Source organism: Argiope bruennichi, chromosome 10 (assembly GCF_947563725.1).
Source record: "Argiope bruennichi chromosome 10, qqArgBrue1.1, whole genome shotgun sequence".
NCBI classification, from domain to species: Eukaryota; Metazoa; Arthropoda; class Arachnida; order Araneae; family Araneidae; genus Argiope; species Argiope bruennichi.
The window spans coordinates 17,903,758-17,925,414 of record NC_079160.1 but is presented as its reverse complement, the minus strand read 5'-3'; the positions used below and the strand labels follow the sequence as shown (position 1 = coordinate 17,925,414).

The 21,657-nt window shown below is 29.3% G+C and overlaps 1 protein-coding gene across 1 annotated transcript in view; it reads left to right on the top strand.

Annotated features, from left to right (window-relative positions):
• LOC129988617 (Krueppel-like factor 16) overlaps positions 1 to 14,886 on the top strand; it is a 30,049-nt gene extending 15,163 nt beyond the window's left edge. The window contains exon 2 of the mRNA XM_056096881.1: positions 10,091 to 14,886. Coding sequence (XP_055952856.1) covers positions 10,091 to 10,362 — 272 coding nt within the window. The 3' untranslated portion in view covers positions 10,363 to 14,886. The remainder of the gene's footprint in view (positions 1 to 10,090) is intronic.
• Positions 14,887 to 21,657: the final 6,771 nt, after the last annotated feature.

Sequence of the window (21,657 nt, the reverse complement as noted above, 5' to 3'; positions counted from 1 at the left end):
CGAAGTTTGGGCTACAAGCATTCTTATTCATAGCTCCATTTTAAAATAGAATCAAATGATTGAATAGACCATTTTTAAAAGGTGCATAGTTTACTGTACAAGTTGAAACTGACCAACAGTAGAAAGATTAAACATTTCCGTCTTTGATATAACATTTTTCTATAAAAACATTTTCTACCCTGACGTTACAGAATTTGTTTTAGTAACTTCTTCCTGATATGACTTTTGCAGTAAAGGATGGTAGCTGTCACGGTGGGAAATTATCGAAACTGCGATGGATTATTTTGCTATGCACCAATTCAAAGAGATAAATTAATGCCCTTAGTTGGAAAAAAAAAGTGTTTCTAGAATGATAAATCTTTTCTACTGTATATGCATCAAGCCAAAAAAGCTTTGACGACAAGAAAATTACTTGAAAGCTACCTTCCCAAATTGGACAGACTAATGCGCCCACAAAAATAGAAGATTTGTTTATTGATCACTGCAAACCCATATATTGTAGATTTAAAGTGGAAATATTTACGAAGGGTATTTTTCTTTGCAAATTGTACTACAAACTTCAACCTTAAGTTCAATGAAAACTATTCGTCTGGAAAAATATAACAATCTTCTGATGGAAAATTAACCTGAAAACTATTCTTCTGGAAAAATGTAACAATCTTCTGATGGAAAATTAACCTGAAAACTATTCTTCTAAGTATAGAAGGTGGAATCAAGAAGTTGGTAAACACGCTAAGAAGGCCTTCATTTGATTTTTTTTTTCTTCAGCATGGTGCAGAGTCGGGAGTAATAAAAGCATCTCAAGTTCTTTTGTAAAAGGTGATTTTCCGAAATTCAGAGGTGATCCATTTGAGATGGAAAATTCTAATGAAAGGGAAGAGTTTTTTTCCCATTTCTTTTGACTTTAAGGATTTTGTAGCTAGCAGTAGAAATGTCCTTTTATCACAGATTCCGACTCTAAAGTGATCTGATAGATACAGAATCGGATAGTTCAAGTGATGATCAAGATGATAATAAAGGGCATGGAATTCATTCCATCTGCAAAAGTAGCTATTCAATCTTTGAAAACAGTGAAAGAGTTTCTTTCAAATGATGAAGGCCAAGAGAAAAGTTTGCAAAAATTAGTATGTTTTGCGATGTGGCTGATAAAAACAAGACGTAAAGTAAAGCAAAGTAAACGATTTCTTTTTAAAACACGTGGAAGTGGTCTCGGTACGACCGGAGTTTAACCCCCTGCTTGGCTAAATTTTCAAAAATCGCCAACAACGGTTTTGTGAAATGTTCAAAAGCAAGGGAGCAGATGTCCAATCATAGTGAATAATAAAGATTGCCAGCTTGGGCGCGTTGTCGCAACTTGGCTAAGAAGGGGGTTAAACTCCGGTTCAACCGTGGTCTCTCCAAAACTTTCTCATATACTCTCTAATAAGCTTATCATACCTGAAAAAGTCTTACGTGGAATTGGCGTACAATAGTTACAACATATTAACTTTTTGCATGGCTCTAGCATTTTTAGTGAATGAATCGTGTTTTTCTTGGCAAGTTATTTGGCGATAAATCCCTGGCATGCTTTAATAATATTCAAAAATCGAATTTGTGTTTTAGACACGTTTTTCTCAACAGATTGAAACACAAATTTGGAACAAAACTGCACTTGTAGTCACCAAATCCCATATCAAATTTGATATATTTACGTTCATTGCATTTCTCAAAGTACAGACCGACAGTCCGTAATTGGATTTGGCTCAAAATTTGACAGGTGTCTACAGCATAAATGATAAATCTGTTTAGCTCTTCTCGTTTTGTAATTATCGTGTTAATTTATACTGGAACAGCCGGACAGACGAACTTCATCTGAGCCGATTTTACACAAAATTTGATAGAAATCCGCAAATTTGGTGTAAAGATTTTATACCAAATTTCAGCCGTCTAGCTGAAAGCGTTTTTGAGTTATCTTTGTCATAGACAGGTATAATGTCGAAAATATGTTTTTCGAACTCCAGGAAGTCAAACGTAGACATTCGTCAAAATCTCCAGTTCGAATTTTTTGACAATTACTATACTTTTTCTGTATTATGTATAGGAGAAAATAAAAACTGATGTCCAAACCATTGTGAAAGTAGAAGTAAAAGGTATGTTAATTAGTTAAAGTACCTAAATTAGTTTTTATTTCATAGTCAGCATTTTGCTTTTGTCATAACCCGATTTCGTGTTTTTCCGGATATATCGTTAATTTCTTTTCGATTCTTTGAATGATAGTATTAGATCGATTTTATATTGTGTATCATCATATTTTTGAAAGGAAGCATTCTTTCATATCTATGTATTAAATGAATGTTTTGTTATATATAAAAATGATATGAGAGATTTTTTCCCCTTTTAGATTAATTTGTATATTCGATTTTATTTTCTCTTAATGATGTACAACTCTAAAATTAGCATTCATTGTAAAGTCATGAATTCTGTTCCGAAAAGTCAAGGTCAGACCAAATACCTGATTCCACTTATGACCCACCTTTTGTATAAGCCTGATGCACGGTAAATCGGATATTGAGTTCCAGACATTCTTCTGCTAAGGTTGCACTGAAGTTTGGAAAAGACTTGCCGGCTCATTTGCTGTCCTCATCTTATAGCTAAGGTTTTCAAAATCACAAAACGTCATAAAATTGGTTTCATGTTATTTGAAAAAAAAAAAAAAAAAATCATAGTATAACTAAACTAAATTTACTTCAAATATAGTAATCTAAAAATTATTGATTAATGAGGAAGAAACCAATGATTTTTTGCTTATATTCTTAAATAAAATTACTTATTTAACTATTCCACATTTTAAGATAGCCTGTACTGTGTTCAGAGTTTGTTGCTGAAATAAGAAACGGTTTGAGAGAATTTTTCTATTGTACAGTACAACGTACTACGGCGCTTTCAAAATTTTAAAAGGTTTGTCTTGTAATAACGATATTTGGAAGATAGACATTCAATTTAGCGTGATGAAGGTAATTCAAAATGTAATTTCCATGAAGTGGAGAACAAGGTAATGTCGCGCATTGGGCAATTCCGCTTAAAGTTAAAAATGCCGGAGTTAGAGAGTTCTTGGACATTAAAAGAAATCGATGTGTTACTGACTTAGTATTTTGAATCTGTAGTTTTAAAGCCTCCTTTTGAAAGCAGTGATGGAAATTTCCATCTACAAATGTCAGATCTGGTGTTTTTTGTTAGACCAGATCCCTTTTTGAATCAATTTATCCATTTTTAATCGAAATAAAACGGGTTGAATGACTAAATTCTTTGTGGGGTAATTTCGCACACTATGGCAACTGATGCGCAGCAATATTTTGTAATTCTTTATCTAATGGGTACTTTTTAAAATAGTTAATTGAATCAGTTCCCATAGTAAAAACGCACTTGCTACGTAATTCCATTAAAGTTCTTTATTCCCCCATAATAATCAAAAATATTATTTTCTATTAATATTTATATCATAAGAGTTTTAATCTAACAATTCTACCAAATTTCATGACGTTAGAGCTTTATGCACTCATCTAAACTAGTTTAAATTAATTTTAATATTTTTCTAAACTTACAAATTATAATTGTTTTTCCAAATTATGATGTGGAGGCGCACGCGACCCCTTTGTCACACCGAGGAACTCCGAAACATCACGACGTTGTCCGTTTATTAATTTTATTGGTGCCACGAAATTATATACTATATGTTTATAAAAGATCTTGGAGCAAAACTCAATTGAAAGCAGCCTTTGAAACCATTTTACCCGGAGGCTGAAACATTAGGGAAGTAGAGAAATCTTTTGGAATTCCTGCATCTGCTTTATACGAGACACATTTTTACAGCCTACTCTTTTAGAATAACACTTTGAATTGAATTGAATTTTCTCAATCTCTAAGAACAAGAATTCGATGAATGCGCTGAAGCAAGCCGGGCTATTTTAAAAAGTAAGCCCATTATTTAGCCCAGAAGGTGGCTAGTTTTGCTGAGGGACAACCAACTCAAAACTGATTTTTCAATAAATCGACAGAAATTGCTATTAAGGATTGGTTAATGTTATTTTTTCAACACACTCTATCTCTATCCTTGAGAAAATCCAAAAAGGGAAGCGTAAATTGTGAGCTCCTTATGAAAGGAGGAAGCTGAAAACTACTTAAAAAAAATTTACAAACAGTTTTTTGAAATGTGCAAATTAGTTAAAAAAATGAATTTAACATGTAGACAAAACTGGAATAACAACGGTGCATGTGTCTCTAATTTGATTAGTATTGGGATAAAAAGGAAAGAAACAATTCTATGCCTTTGTATTTCTGGAAAAGTGTAAATAATGACACAATGGTTTTTTATTTCCAAAGTTGCAGGAATCCTAATTTTTGATGTTAAAAGTGTTTCATAAAGATTACTATGATAGTGAAAGTTATTTGAATTTTAACTTCGTTATCTTTAAATCATTAAATAATGTTTGTTTCTTGAAAAAAGATATAGAATGTTTGGAATTTAGACCAATTAATATTTACATTTATGTTTATAAAATTTTTAAGAAATAATAGTGTGTTTTTACACCTTAATTATAAAATTTCAGTCCAAGGCCACATGAGCGGTATTACAACCTCTCAATGTGCAGAATTATCCGTCATTGGAGATAATAAATATTACGCAGATGAACGTTTTAAAATAATAATTTCAGAAAGAGTAAACTAGTTGAAGAAAAATAACAACTCTTTTTTCACACTTAATAGTTGCATTTAATGAATGTTGAAAGTTGATTAATAAAAAATAATTATTAAATTTATTATTGCAGTAATACCTTAGGTGCACGGAATTACCACACTCTTCTCCATTCTTAATTTTCAAAATGTTTTCATTCATTTTTATTGCTTCATAATCTACAGGAGTTCGTTTTTACCTTCAAATTCTACCTGTCATTTATTTTTAATTCTTGTTTAATTATCTGATATTAAAGAAGACTCTGAAACTATCTTTATAGAATTGAATTTTTAAATACTCTCCATTTTGAAAATTAAGAAGAAAAAGAATTCTTTTAATTGCTTCATAGTCCATTTGAGTTCGTTTTTACCTACAATTCTATCTTATTCTTAATTCTTGTTTAATAATCTGATATTAAAAAAGACTCCGAAATGATCTTTATGGAACTGAATTTTTCAGTATTTTTCATTTTGAAAATCAAGGAAAAAGAAAAAAGAATTCTTTTTATTGGTTCATAATCTACAGGTGTTCGTTTTCACCTTCTATTCTATTTGTTATTTATTCTTAATTCTTGTTTAATAATCTGATATTAAAAAAGACTCCGAAATGATCTTTATGGAACTGAATTTTTCAGTATTTTTCATTTTGAAAATCAAGGAAAAAGAAAAAAGAATTCTTTTTATTGGTCCATAATCTACAGGTGTTCGTTTTCACCTTCTATTCTATTTGTTATTTATTCTTAATTCTTGTTTAATAATCTGATATTAAAAAAGACTCCGAAATGATCTTTATGGAACTGAATTTTTCAGTATTTTTCATTTTGAAAATCAAGGAAAAAGAAAAAAGAATTCTTTTTATTGGTTCATAATCTACAGGTGTTCGTTTTCACCTTCTATTCTATTTGTTATTTATTCTTAATTCTTGTTTAATAATCTGATATTAAAAAAGACTCCGAAATGATCTTTATGGAACTGAATTTTTCAGTATTTTTCATTTTGAAAATCAAGGAAAAAGAAAAAAGAATTCTTTTTATTGGTTCATAATCTACAGGTGTTCGTTTTCACCTTCTATTCTATTTGTTATTTATTCTTAATTCTTGTTTAATAATCTGATATTAAGGTAGATTTCAAAACAATCTTTATGGAACTGAATTTTTCAGAACTCTTCAAATTAAAAATAAAAAAGAAGAGAATTCTTTTTATTGCTTCATATTCCACAGGTGTTCGTTGTTACCTTCAATTGTATCTGTTTGCACTATTTTTTACTTTCTCTCTTCGGCAACTGTAAAAATCGTCTGCTCTGTTTCCCCGCGTTATCAATCGTCACGCTCGATAAGGCTAGTATACGGAAGCTGTGCGCTACGAAAAGGGAAACGGATTCGTCCCCGATTATCTTTTGATAATTTTTGGAACTCTGAATTACCCTTTCTTGTCGTTAAGTCTCTTCCGCATTCAATTGTTTGACTGGAAAATCGCACCGAACGATGACGAAGTTCTTTTTGTCCGTATTCAAAACTTTTTTTGTGGGAAAAAACAACTTTTGTGTTTACGAAAGTAACAGAAAATTCATTAAACTGGCTGCCTTTCGTTCGTCCAGTTTAGGTTGTTAAATGATTAATTTGCTATTTGAAACGACTGAAACATGAATTCAGCAAATATACTGCAAATTAGAAAATTATATAAATTACGAAATAAAAACGGAAATGAAAGTCCTATCATTGATTGGTAAAATCACGCGATTAAATGCTTTGATATATAGCTTGAATTCCTTCATAGCCTTTTAAAACATTTTTCAAGTAATGCATCAAATTGAATTTAAAATGTTATTTCTTTTAAAAAAGAAGTTTTGCAGAAATGAAATTGATGTGTTTAAAAAGATAATTTTTTGAGACAAGATAAAACAAAAATAATTTTTTTTGTATGATAATATTTTTTAAAAATATGAATATCAATTTCCGTAAGGAAGTCTTAACGGTACGGCTACACTTGAGATTAATGTACAGTCGGCAAAATTGAATTTTTTTGCGGTCTTTAAAAGCCATTTGTTACCATTTCTGGTATCCATCTAGAATAGCAGTTTTTAGGCGAGTTTTTGGACTATTGGCACGTTTTTGCTGTGCTTGTCTAGAAACCGTTACTTATCTGCGCTCGATTAAACTTTTTATTTGATGTCTATTTCTTTATTTCATTTATATCATCTTTCCTCTGACTGAATGCACATTTTGGTGATATAGCGATACATCTCCAGAATATTTCTAATAATATTTTGCAGCACCATTAATTAGCTGAGCAAAGCGTTGGTTTTAATGCACCTGTAAAAATATTCAATGAATGAAACATTTTGAATTTCGCATGATTGTTTGTTGATATTTGAATGTTGCCATTTTACAATAAGTAATAAGCACGATTTCTGCGCCTCGTACGGTAGCGTTTTATATATATATACTCTGAGACCATTTAAAAAATATAAGCATGCTTTCGTATTACTGCGGTAATGTATATCACTTTGTAGCGTATATGTGTGATTATTAGAATTTTAACAAATTGCATTTCATATTCGAAATAAGTTGTCAGATGATACGAGAGGGGGTGATATTATTTTTCTTTAACTAGATTTACACCACATAATAATATTAGTTCTTAATTATGCAACTTTCTTATCTTTATTTCTGAAATATTATTATAATATCTTTTATATTCGCATTTGCATTTTTGTATTCGACTTTCAGGATACCTTTTATTCGATTTTTACTCAATATGATTTTAACTTTCTTTCCAATACAAAAACAGTTGTTGATCCTTTTTAAAAAGTACTTTTAAGTTGTTTAAGCCTTTATGTTCTATGAACGTAGTTCTAGGAAATCGGCTCTATTTTATTGCCACAGCTGGTTTCATTTATTACTTCGTGCACAGTTGATTTATAAAACAAATAATGTAGCTAATTCAAGCTCATGTATATAAGTGCACTTCAATGTCCGTTGTGCATAATACAAAAATAAAAAGACGAGATGTTCTCATTACAGCATTAGACAGAGCATAATATCATTGACTTTTTACATTTTTCAATTTTTTTTTCTTTCAGTTTTACGATTCTTCCGCACTATTTCTTCGAATTTCCTATTAAAATAGTCATAATTCGATTTTATTTTAATTACCTCGTTAAAACAAAATTTATAAATAATTGATTTTATTTTTGAATTACGTTTGTTAGTTAAATGCTTCTGTACTTTGTGTGCTCCGTTTCTATTTTATTTCACATTTTGATATATTAAATCAAAAGAGTAGTGAAAATATTTCTCAATTTTGGCATAATAATTTTTACAGACTGTCATACCATCTGTAAATTATGATAGGCGTAATGAAGAAAATCGCAAGCATTTACTTCTTGGATTGTAGGCTCATAATAAAAATCTTTTTTTTCAAAATTTTAATTAGGTTTTCAATTAAAAATGAATAGAATTGTGTACATTTTTTTAACAAGAATTTCAAAGTATACCATTGCACAAAAATAATTTTTAACCCTTCCATAAATTCGAAAAATAAACTTTTCACTGTTGCCAATTTCATCACTGTACAATTTTTAATTTCTTATAAGCGAACTGTAGAGGAATGATTGTAATCGTCAAAAAAATTCGATCTCGAGTTGTTGAAAAATCTCCATGTTTGGATCATCGCGAGTTCGAAAAATACATTTGGCATTGTGTCTGACTGTGAACACTATTCAAAAACGCTTTGAGCTAGATGGCTGAAATTTGGTATTAGACATAAGATCAAATTTTGAACGAACTCCATTCATAGGAAGTATGTCTGTCCGGCTATTCTCGATACCTCCGAACTCGATAACTCGAAGACCCAAAGAATTATATATAGATGAAATCTGATACACAGATTTTGCATCTAAAATATACGTTCTTATCAAATTTCAAAATAACTCTGACAGAGTCGACCTTTCTGTCGGTCTGTACTTTCGTATATATTGTAAATGCAGTAACTCATAAACGAGTGACTTAAGACAATGAAATTCAGCATGCTATCTTGTGACTATAATTCCATAAATATTTGTACGATAGATTCACGCCAAAGATAATATATTTCTTAACTATTATTCACCTAAGCCGTGCAAAGCATTTGCAGCCTTACCCTAGGCCCTTAAAATCTTAATAGGAGATTATGCGAGAAAGTTTCAGGAAGAGCATTCCTTCTGGGTTTTCTAATATAAGCAATTAAAAAATATATTTTTAAGTATATCTTCCCACAATACCTTTCATTGTTTAAGTTATTAGGCTTATACTTCTGCGCTTTACGGCAATATTAAATGCATTCCTGTTGTGATGAAAGCACTTACTGAAGGGAAAGTACTGTGGTGAAAGCTTATAAGCCAGATAACAGCTACGGGGCACGAGTAATTACTTTTGTCTTGTGGTCTTGTTACTCGACTGCGAACTACAAGGTCTATCCTCGCTCATAAGAATCCGTTACACTGTATTTGTACGCATCTTATCTTTGTTGCATAATTGTGAAAATAGAAATGAAAATAAATGAATAAAATCTAAAAGGTATTCATATTTCGGATTAGCTTTTCGAATCTCCTTTAAGAAATTTAAATCCTTTAAAAAGATTTGAATATATTTTATATGAGTTGTATTGCTAATTTAGAAGATGTTTTACTGTTAGTAAGTTATTGTTTGTGCAAAATACCAGTTGTTAAATTTACTAATGTTTAAAAAAAAATATTAAATAGTATATTTTATTTTTGCAATTTCTTTATTGTTAATTTATTTACTACATGTTATTTATTTAAGCATTTAAATCTCCAAAATAAATCTCCACTTGTAGAGGGACAAGCTTTTTTATAACTTCATTATGAGGTAGATGAAAATAACAGACGAGTTTCAGGAACAGTTATTTAATTCTTTTCTAAGTTCCACATCTCACAAGATAAAACAAACATGAGCACGAAAATATATGACACTCACTTAGAATACAATTTAATAATGACCGCCAAGAAGGATCATGGAAAATATACCTTGATGTTAATAAGGTAACGCCCTCTGTTGTATCAAAACAGAAGGTGGTAGAGTTATGTAACCGCTACATACTAAAACATTGTATCTCATATTTTCACTTAGTTTTTCTTAATTCAGATTTTTGTATAAAATGTATTTTTGTTACATTTTTGTCGACTTTGAATGATTTCTTTTGTCGAATTTGAATGAATTTTTGTTACATGTCTTCTGGTTACCTAAATTTCACTGTTTTCTTTTTTTTTTAATCTGATGCGTATTTCTGATATCCAACCAACGTAATCAAAATTTTTAACGCAAATTTTTGTTGTGTAATTTGCATTTTCTTGATTTTTTCTTTCTTTCTTTAATTCCAGGAGAACGTCCTTTTCCCTGTATCTGGCCACAGTGTGGCAAACGATTTGCTCGTTCAGATGAATTAGCTCGTCACAACCGGACCCACACTGGTGAAAAGAACTTCGTCTGTCCTCTCTGTGGTAGACGCTTCATGAGAAGTGACCACCTTAATAAACATGCCAAACGTCACCCTGATTTCAGGCCTGGAATCTTGAGGAAAAAGGCTGGATCCCTTACAGAGAGCACGAGTCCATCGGAGGCTTCAGAAATGGGCTCTCATCAACTATCTTAAATTTATTCACAATGGGCGTTTTACTTAGATTTGTATTTGGCAAGATTTGAGAACTTGTTACTTCCTCATAGCCAAATGGGTGACTCTTATTTCTGTCGCGAACTGTTATAATGGCTGTCATTATTAATTTGGCGAGTTATTGCTTGAAAAAAATCAAGCTTGGTGAACAATTTTCGACTAAACTTGTTCTCAAGTTTCAATTTATTTTAAGATATATAAAATTTATCATTGTTTAAAGCAGATATTATTGCAGCATCTTAATTGAATTAATGCTCTTGCTGTTTTGTTTTTATTTTGTTGATAACAATATATATAAAAAGTGTCTGGATTGTAAAGTATCCAAAAGTAGTTATTCATACTGATAAAATATTCCCAATGATTAAGATTTCAAAGGCATTAACCTTTTGGTCACAAGTTTTATACTAATTATTATGTGCTAACTACAATTTTGCAGTTTTGGTGAAATCACAAAATGCACTTATTAAATTTTCAAAATTGTGGCTCTTAAGATTTCTACATCTCTTAGAAAATATTTATTGTACATCTCATCAAAATTTTTATTTTCTTGCTTTTCACTTTTTAAGAAATGCTGTATAATAGGCACAAATGTACTATTTGGATCATCTTTCATATAAACAATTATCTGTGAATGATATAGAAATGCATAAAATGTGTACTCTTAGCAAGTTTTAATGGCTTTTAATGACACTATCTTTCATAACTAATTCAAAAACAATTTTATTGCAAAACCCAGATTTTTAACTATTTTATCTGCCAGTTTCTTTTTAATTAATTTTTGAAAATGCTAATGCAATTAAATATAATAAAATAAAAAAGATATGTAAAAATCACAGAAAAAAATGCATATAAATATTATTTATGTAGTTATTAATAAAATTATGTTTAAATGGAATGTTACGATGAAAAAGTATTAATTCCTTTATTATCTTAATATTTTTTTTCAGTTTTTATGAAAAAATTTTCAATAATTTGGATGGGAAATTAAGGATTTTTTCAACTTTATATGAATATTTAATTAAAATGTACATGTATTTCATTTGTATTTATTATACATAATGATATCCCCCCCCCTTTTTAAGTGCTTGGACCTTTTTTACACCCATATGTTATCTTTAATATATTTAAAGGGAAAATAAACTCATTTTACGTTGCTCTGTGAATATAACTGAATGCCTTTTCTCAGTTAATTACTGAATAATGTTCATAATTAGTTATTTCTACTCAAAAATGTATTAGTGCAACATTTTCTTTTTGTTCTTATAGATTCTGTCTGTTTAATTAAATAAGTAATTTGTGTTTCAACTTCTTGTCAGTATTCTTGAAAGGATGATCTACTTTAGCTGAATTATTAACTTTGAATGAGATTTCATAAAAGGAGCTAGAAAAACACATATTTTACACAAATCAGATGTAATTTGAAGACAATGATAAAAAATGAATCATTATACTTTTTAAGTAAAATATTTGAATTCTTTTACTAAATATATTTTAATGTGAAAAGGAATTTTTAATTTTTTAATCCTCATTTCGAACTTATTTTCCAAATGTAATATGCTAAATGACGTTAATAAACTTTCTGAGAATGCACATATGACTTTATGCACATTACAATTAAAGAATACTGATGTATTTAATTTTATAAAATCATTTTCTAATATAATTAAAAAATTAGCTATAAAGAGCTGCATATTCTTTTATATTATTAAACTTTTATATTTTTTGTCAAATTTGAATTTTGTTTAAGCAGAAACAATAAATGTTGTAAAAGAAAATATATTCATCTCCACTGATCATTTTCGTTCTTTTTTTTTTTTTTTTTCCCCACTATTGAAGTTAGTTGATTGTTTTCTGTTGACTAAGTGCTTATAGATTCAGAAGAAAGATAGTAAAATTGATATTTTTGTTAAGAGTGAAAATTTAAGTAGTTGAATAGGGACCATTTCAGTTTTAAGAAACTTAAATATTTCATATAAAATTATGCAACACCTGTTGTGCATATTTGAAAAATAGTTACCACATTGAGATTTACTAGCACAATTGCATGTTATATTCCAAAGTATTCTTCTAAACTTCTCATTTAGACATTTGTGGCAAGAATAATTTTATCAGTGAAGATCATATTTTTATTTCATTCTTTTAAGCTTTATAATTATTGATCATTCTGCAGCAATTTAAAATCATGCCGACCTTGTTTATGTATTGATTAGAAATTTATTTCCTATTTTATTTATTGTGTAATGAGATAATATTTATTATAAACTCGAGCATTTTTTTTTTTTTTTAAGATGGTCTGCATTTGATTTAATGACACATTTTTGTTTTCAGTGGATCCATTATATAATTGATCTTACTTTTTTTTATATTGGTACCTTTGTAACTTATTAAAAAAAAAATTAGTGTTTGCATTATGTTTGAAAGCTGTTTCAACAATTTACTTGAATAACAGCATTGTTTTAAAGCTTTTCAAATATACCATATTACATATATTTAACATTGCCATAACTTTTTAAGTACTTAAATGACACTCTTTATGATAGAAGGGTTTTTATGATATGCTTATATATTATTGAGCAATTATCTATTTATTTAGGCTTAAATTTTAGTATGTCAGTATATATATATATATGTATAACTCTGAAGGATATTTGTTCAGTTGAAATATAGCACAATTATAACTATAATACTGTATTGCATTGAAACTGCTGGTCAGTTTGTTGAGCAATGCATCAACAGTATACCTGGAAGAAATTTTCCAGGAAAGGAAATTGTTATCCCCTTGTATTAGTATTCTCCCCCCCCCCCTCCCCTGACACCAAATCATTTGCCATTGTCTTCCTTTAGCTGCACACCTGTTACAGTGCAGCTTAGTTTGCAATTTTCTGTCCTGATAAAATTTCATAATTGTTCAAAATACAAAGTGTTGGGATTCGCTTCTGCAAATTTTTTTTTTCTTGTTAAATAAACGGCCATAATGAAATTGAATTCTTTGTTTTTATATAATTCAGTTTTAAAGATCGAGCCTGTAAAAAAAGGAATCGGAGATTATTTTTGTAGAATGCAATTCAGAATTATAATTACTTGCTGTCCAAATTTACACTTATCAGATTTATTAATATGAGTAATATATAATTCCTCCCTATCAATAATCCCTACTTCCTTAATTGGATTGTAATTTTTGAATTTATTTTCTTCAATTTTTATATAAATTAATTTGATATTTTTTGTGGAGAAATTACATTAAACAGAAATAGTGTTATAACATTAGAAACAAATCGGTGAAAAAACAAAACCAGATTATGGAAACTAGTTAATTAAGCAAAAGAGATTTTGGTAATGCTCCTTAACAAGGACCAGAAGTTTAAATAATTATTTTAAAAATGCTTATAAAAATTACGGATATCTTGAAATTGACTCCTAAAATTTTAATTTGAAACTATTATACTATTTTTTTAAGCAAATAAAATCTTCAGCTTTGATTTTTTGCTATTGAGCTCTGAATGTAAAAGTTGCAATAGCTACCAGCAGCAACAGACAAATTAATTTTTGTTGCATATCTTGGATGAATTTAATTCTTTCTTAAAAAATTTGTTGCTGAGATTATTTTTGCTAAAAGATGTTCCAGATGGAAAAAAAATCCTCCCCCCCCTCTCCTTTGTATATTTTAAAAATTATATAGTGACTGTCCAGTTTCAAAGTTTATTGGTCATAAATTCTGTATTGACAGTTGTTTACTGAAAAATTTCAACATATATTAAGATAGAGTGAAATTTTTTATAGTTATAACGAATAATAATTCAAGGGAAATTATAAGAAAAAAATGCAAATTATTTTTCTTGTTTTAATGTTTAGCCTACAATGGTATGGAATAAAAATACTTAGGAATATGGGCTTGTTTTATGCAGAACTTTCAACTTGTTATATAAATCGAATCCCAACACTTTTGGTAACCACATGCAATAAATCTTTCTTGTACAGTTGTTACATGCTTATAATATTTATTATTTGAACACTCACAAGCATTATCAGTGTACATAAGAATCCTCCCCTTGCAGATTTGCAAACAGATGTAAATAGATTCTTTATTTTGTAAATTGTATTTATTAGATGCATTTCTGCTGTGTAAACTGTTACTGACAATCATAGGCTAAAATTTGTGGGATCTACCATTCATAGCTAACGTTGACTAGTGTGAACAGAATAGGTTCTATTTTGCACTGGACCTTTATGGAGTTATTAGTACGCAACTTTCCTGCCTTCTTGTTTACATCCATATTTTGTATGTATGTATTTATTCATATTTATGTATATAAATATTTTGTAAACCTTACGAACGGATGCTACATCCTTCTGCAGAGTACAAAGATTGTATTGGAAACAGCTTATTCCCGCGGTTATATATTTTTATGAATCTAGAACATTTTAAGAATACAAGATTATGTAATTTGCTTATGCAACATGTATTCTTTTAACTTGAATAAAATGCCTTGGCATACAAAAACTGAAGTGTCGTGTAATTATTGTGTTTATCTGCTATTTTGTTGATGTTAATTACAAAAGAATTTCGTTGTTCTCAAAAGAACACGTGGGGATTAAAAAAAAAGAAATATGCTTGTGGTTGTTGGTCTTTGCACAAAGTACTGCTCCTTTTTTGATTTGGAAACCCTTTGCACTTTTGCGCATGCGTCAGGAGGCGTTTATTTGATCAAAAATAGAGTACGAGGAAAGATAAAAGGAGATTTTAAGTTTAGCAATAGAGTGAGTTCAGATTTTTTGAGGAATTAGGGGATTTAATAACTGCTCATCTTACCTTGTACTACTCGTGAGCGAAGTATAGTCGTCGAAAAGTGCTCATCTCCAAATCTTGAAAGAAACAGCCAACAGGCCGCTGCTCAGATATAATATAATTTCTGCATGTTGACATATTTTACTAAAACGATTTGCTTTTGAAATGTGTGTTTTTTTAATGTGTCTCCATTATTCAATCCCGCTTGCAATATATCGTCCTTTGATCTGATATTGGATTATTAAGAAATTACTCTATAGTTAAGTTCACTGGCTGAGAATATAATTGTACTTTATAAAATAACCAATGGATGTATTAACTCTTCGGTTCCTTACACACTATGATATGTTTTCAGTTTCTCAGTAAAATTGTACAAATCTCTCTCTATATATATATATCTATATATATGCATAGTTAAAAAATTTAAATCGATGGCGAGTCGATGATCCCCGGCCTTAGCGCCCATCTAGCGACAAAAATGAACGATCCAGAATATTCAAGATTTTTGGCAATAGCTCCATTAGTACTCTATTTCCGGCATTTGTTTTAAAATATTCAATGCTCTATCACGGAGGCTATAAAAACCCGAGAGACACGAATCAGTCATGAGAGAATCGTCATTTGACTTGCTTTCAAGCGACTCGTAATCCAGTTGAGACAGGATTGTTGAATGAAGTCTCTCTTTGGAATGCTTTTAAACCACTTTGCGCTGTTACGGTTGTTTAAAAGCGTTTTTTCGCTTATGTACGGCTTTTTATTGCAAGAGCTATTCTTGTGTATGTTTCGGCTGTATTTTGCTATTGTGTTTTATCCCTTACTGAGCCTTGTACAGCCTACCACCACGTCATCACTGAACGAGGTAATGTCGACAAACCCTTACTGAGCCTGTTAGATTTTTTTACCATGCACACACACTTCAAGGATTCGTAGATTTTCCATAATTATAATGTATATTTCCCGTATAAGAAAATTCTAAATAATGTTTGTGCTGTATCATAAATGAATTAATTGTAATTTTTCTTCGCTATTTTTATTGTGTGTCATAATAGGTTTTCAGGATTAGAAAATGTTTCTTTCTAAGAAATGACACAGCCATATTTACTGCATTTTTTTTTTTTAATAATCTTTTGGAAAGGTTTTTACGTAAGAAAGGTCCTGGACCCTCTTAACTCAATAGTCTTTCAACTTTTTGGCACATACCAGACCAAAAGAGTGCTAGATTTGAATTTTATGTAAAAACACATTTTAGTAAGAGATGTATGCCTATTTCATATAATTATACAAAAAAAAAAAAAAAAAAGAATCATACTATCCATAAGGAATGTTAGAAACTGAAATTTGAATGGGAACCCATTGTTTACATTTTGCCAATATCACTGGCATGTACATTTTTATTAAACTTTTAATGTCATTTCTCTCTTATTTTTCCTTTCCCAGGGACTTATTTTCCCTTTAACATTTACCATTTTACTTTCGGGATTAGCCGAACCAGTTAGGTATTGGATTACAAAGTACAATATGTAAGTTAGGTTTTAAATCATTTATTTAAAGTATTATTAAAAAAAAACAAATTAAAACCTAAATTTTGCGCTCTTATGCGAAATTTACGTTGACTATTACTGGTACGAATTACTGTATTTAAAGAATGGCGTTGTATGGGTTCTCTTCCATTTGTAAATATACATTACTCACTTTTTTATATACCTCGTACAATAGAAATATGTGTTTGAGAGCTCAGAAGTTTTCTTTTAACTAGGAGTTAAATGATAACAAACCTACTACAGGGAGTGTGTTCCCTACAATTAATGCGATTAGAATAACAGGGGTGTTTGTGCTCCGGGGAAACCCCGGAATTCCCGGGATTTTGAACTTCGATACCCGGAAATTCCGGGGATCGTCGTTCAAAAGGAAGTAGGAATAATAATGAATTATTTATTTTGATCTGGGTAATTTTGTTTGCTTTGAAAGCAGAAAACGCAATGTCAGTGTGTGTGGTGAAAATTTTTCCTTTCTTTCTCCAAAGGCAGTGATAATGCGTGAAAAGGGGGAAAAAAACTTCTTTTTTTGTTCTTTCCTTATTGCGAGTTATGACTCATTCCCCCGGTTCTCGGACATTCTCTTCTGGATTCTTTTCGGCAAATAGGCGTGGCAGAAAAAAAAGGGAGAGACTTCGTTCGACCAGATGTGCGATCACGTGACCTGGGTTCAAAGGTCTTAATTTTGCAAAATTAATGGTTATTAATTTTGCAAAAAAAGTGATTCATTGAACTTTTATAATTAGGTCATTCAATACTTCATAATTGTAATTTTTCATTTCTCCCCCCCCCTTCTCGAAACTCCAAAATGTCGGTAGTAAGTCCGTAAAAGTTTCAGGGGATTTTTTGGGGTCCCACAAACATCCCTGGAATAAGACAAAAGTCATGTTTCACCTTGCTAATTTCAGTGGCAATGGAGGTTATCACATTTTTGAATTACGATGATATTACATGTACTCATGTCACTTTCATGAACAAAAGAAAAAAGATATTTTGTATATGTATGTGTGTGGCATTTTAATTCCAAGATAAGGCTTCTTTTTTTTTTCTTTAGTTCATTCTTATGATTGATTAAGTTTGTTATATAAAAAAAAAACTTATATTCTTAAAAACAGGCATTGTTTCAATTTAAAATGTTCTAAAAATTATTACAAAATATTCAACAGGACATTATTATTTTTTTCATTTAATGATATTCTATTACACAGTTAAGTAACTATCAGACAGAATTCATTGAACGAACCCGTTTATATCGGAACATTTTTTAATCCCCAAAATATTTCGAATTTAAAATGAATATAATTCTCTTTGCTTTAAACTTATATTATCTGTAAACTTTCAAACGTATGAATTATTGTTTTCTAGAGATATTTTGATATTGCAATGATTCGGGTAAAAAATTGAATAGATCTTTTAATTCATACTAGAAATATTTTATTTGGTTTCTCTGATTCATTTATCTTAATATATAATAGAGTCATAAAGTATTGATTTGAAGTTTATTTGTTTACACTGATTGCAGGCAACTAAGATTTTTATAAAGGGTCTCAAAGAAAATATGAATAATAACAGTAATGGAAAAGTACATATGCATGGAGCATATTGTTAATAATAATATTGTCCCACAAGTTTTATTAAGTTAAATGTAAAATTGCTCGATTGCTTCATTCTTTCAAGTGAAGATTTAATATCGGGATCCTATACTAATGTGCTGGAAAACAATATATTTAAAAAACTTTATCAACTTCAATTCATCTACCAGTCAATTAATTTTTCAAATTCCACTTTCAAATAGATTTAAAACAATAAAGTGCTTAATCCTCTGAAGTTAACTAAAAGATTAATTTACATATTCAGTTATGAGTTAATTCTTACACGTTTGTTATCATTAATAAAAATATTTTATTAATATATTTTTTTTAATTTCATTTCACTCAAATGCGTTGGGCTGCCATCTGTCGCCAAACATTTGACTTTATTAGTTTTGTAACGTGAGATATACAGATGGCAGCACAAGCAATACTTATATTTTTTTCAATTTTAATGGGCTTTTCATAGCATACTGAAGAGGAACAGTTTTTTCTATTGTTAATTATTTAAAATATATCACAATAAAATAAAATATGTAAAATCTTTAATTTAAAATGTTCTTTAATTTTCAATAAAAATTATAATGAAATAACAAGAAAAAATGTTAAAATTTTTAAAAAAATTATTCTTAAATGATGAAATATTCTTTTAATTTCATAATGAATTTCCAATTATTTATATTGATTTCATAATTTTTTTGTTATTACATACCAAAAAAGCCCTTTAACATTCTTCTTGAATGATGGAATAATTCAACATATTTTTTTAAAAAATAGCAATTAAAAAATTAGCTATTTCCTAGATTTTTTCTTTTAACACATTTATGAAAGTACAATTTCATTAATTTTGCTTAAATAAATATATTGATAGATTTTTCACCCACATTTAAAATTTAATAAAGTTATCAGAATATTCTAATCAGTATCAACAAAATTATATAACTGAGATTCCTATTTTAAAATATTTGATGTTTTGATAATTTTTTTGGACATGGTACTTTTCTTTTGTTATGAAAAATGATTTCCTTCAATAACAAGACTTAATGAATTATTCTGTTTTATTTTCTTGGCACAGGAAGCATTAAGAAAAAGCGCATGAAAGTAAAATGAAGAAATTTTCACATACAGAAATGGCGTCTCGTATAGCAGCGTATATCTTTAGTAAAGTGACTATGCTGAATTTATTGACACATGTTACAGTACCTTTAGTGACGAAATAAAGAAGCTATAACAAATAATTCAAAAAATAAAACAGAATGACCGAAAAAAGTTCACCTAGAAGAATATACATTCTACTGTCATAAAAACCTGGATGCAATTGTTTCATGCAATTGTTTTGTAAAATTGACAGAGCATTTGCTATTAAAAGTATGAATTTTCCGTGACTTGAAAATGGGTTCCTTCTAAATTGAAAAATGTATTTTCCAAAGTTATTATGCTGTTTTCCCAGTTAAGTAACATCAAAGTGAAATTTAAGAGACGAAGATAGTAAACAAAAACAGTAATAAAAAAATATAGAAAACGCATTCAGTGGGTAGGGGTTACTGAGGGAATCTTTTAGGACGAACCTTTTTTCAAATGATTAAAAGCTTTAAAGAAAGATATGAATTTTTTTCCTTTTTTAAAAATGATTTTATATGAATTTTGATTTTTATGAATTTTAATCTCAGATATATTTGCCAATTTTACAGAAATCTCCAGGAAACCTTTTCCTGTGTTTTTAGTATGGTAGAGCATACATTTTTTTAAGTGGACTTTTCGGCCGTTTTCCTTTATTTTTATTTAATTATGTTTTGTAACTTCTTTATTTCGCTTAGATCTACAATGTTATAAAATCTTATATTAATAAAAATTTATCAGATACCATTCATCAAAGACAATTTACATTATAAGATTAATACTACTATTAAGATTAACAAACGGATGGTTGATGAAGGCGGCTGGTAAATTTCAAATATTATTTATTTGTTTTTATCTTGAAAAAAATTAAAAATAATTTTCTTTTACTCTGAACCACTGATTGCGTGCATTGCTATTTTATTATTGTAAAATATATTGTTGATAATATTTATATAATATTCTTACATTGATATAAGAAATTGAAAGAGTTACAGATGATGGATATCGAGAATTCAGGAGATCGAAAGGAGAAAGAAATATTTTCTTAACAAAACTTTATCGACTACTCATTATGCTACTACTCACTATGATTAAACTACTATGCTCATATATTATATCGTGAACATTATATACTAAAAGATGTGCCCACCTTGATGGATGATGTGCATAATATCCCGCATTTGATCTGGCACGGAATAACAAATAAATATTGTGGCTGGAAATCTCATGCACGTTGGTAGAGTGCTGAAGAAATAAAAAAAATAGTTATAATTCGCAGCGCACTTTGGATATGAATATACGGAAACATAAAAAGTAAACAATAAAGGTTTGGAATGTTAAGAACCAAAATACTTTATGAGCACTCAAATAAATAAAAACGAACAAACAAACTAAGCATTAAAAACAGACCTAAACAAATAGGTCAGCAACAAAAAAAAAAAAAAAAAAAAAAAAAAAAATGTTTTACCATATACAAAATTTAAAAAAAAAAAATACTAAAAGAAATTAGTCGAAATAATTTACAACCGTCTCGCGATTAGTTTAATTTAATTATATTAATATCCCATTTGAAAGTAACACGAGGGCTATTTTGAGATGTGATTAGATGACCTTGTACTTGGATGATGTGGATCTTGTACTTGGTCAGATGACGAAGACGACATCTTAGTTGATATCCCTCTCTCTTTCCAACTTCCACACCACATAGGTGGGAGGACGTGTGGCTCACTGTTTCAAATTTAGTGTAGCAGGACAGATCTTTACGAAATCAGGTTTCGAATCTGGAACCCTCTGGCTCTGAGATCTTACCATTAGGCTACTGCGGCCTACAGCTATTCTATAAAGAAAGAATATAATGAATCAGAGAAATAAAAATTGCAGATCTCAGCTCATTGACCTTAGCTAAAATTTTATTTCTTATTTATAATATTTATGACAAGTGAGATTGAAGTTTTCTTTTTATTAAAACGGCGAGGAATCTAAGTCATTGAAATAAACCGAATTTATTTATATTCTTCTATTTATTTAAACTGAAGCCAGTCTATTTTTAGCAATATTAAATAGAAATATTCATTATTTTTATATGAATAAAATTATCATATAATCTTTGGGATAAGATAATTTAACAAAACGATAAGAATTTTGAAAAAAATAAATTAAAGAAGAAAAAACCGTGGGAACATGCAGATGGAAAAAAAACAAATGAAAGCTTGTAAATAGAAAATGATACTAATCAATGTTACCGCAA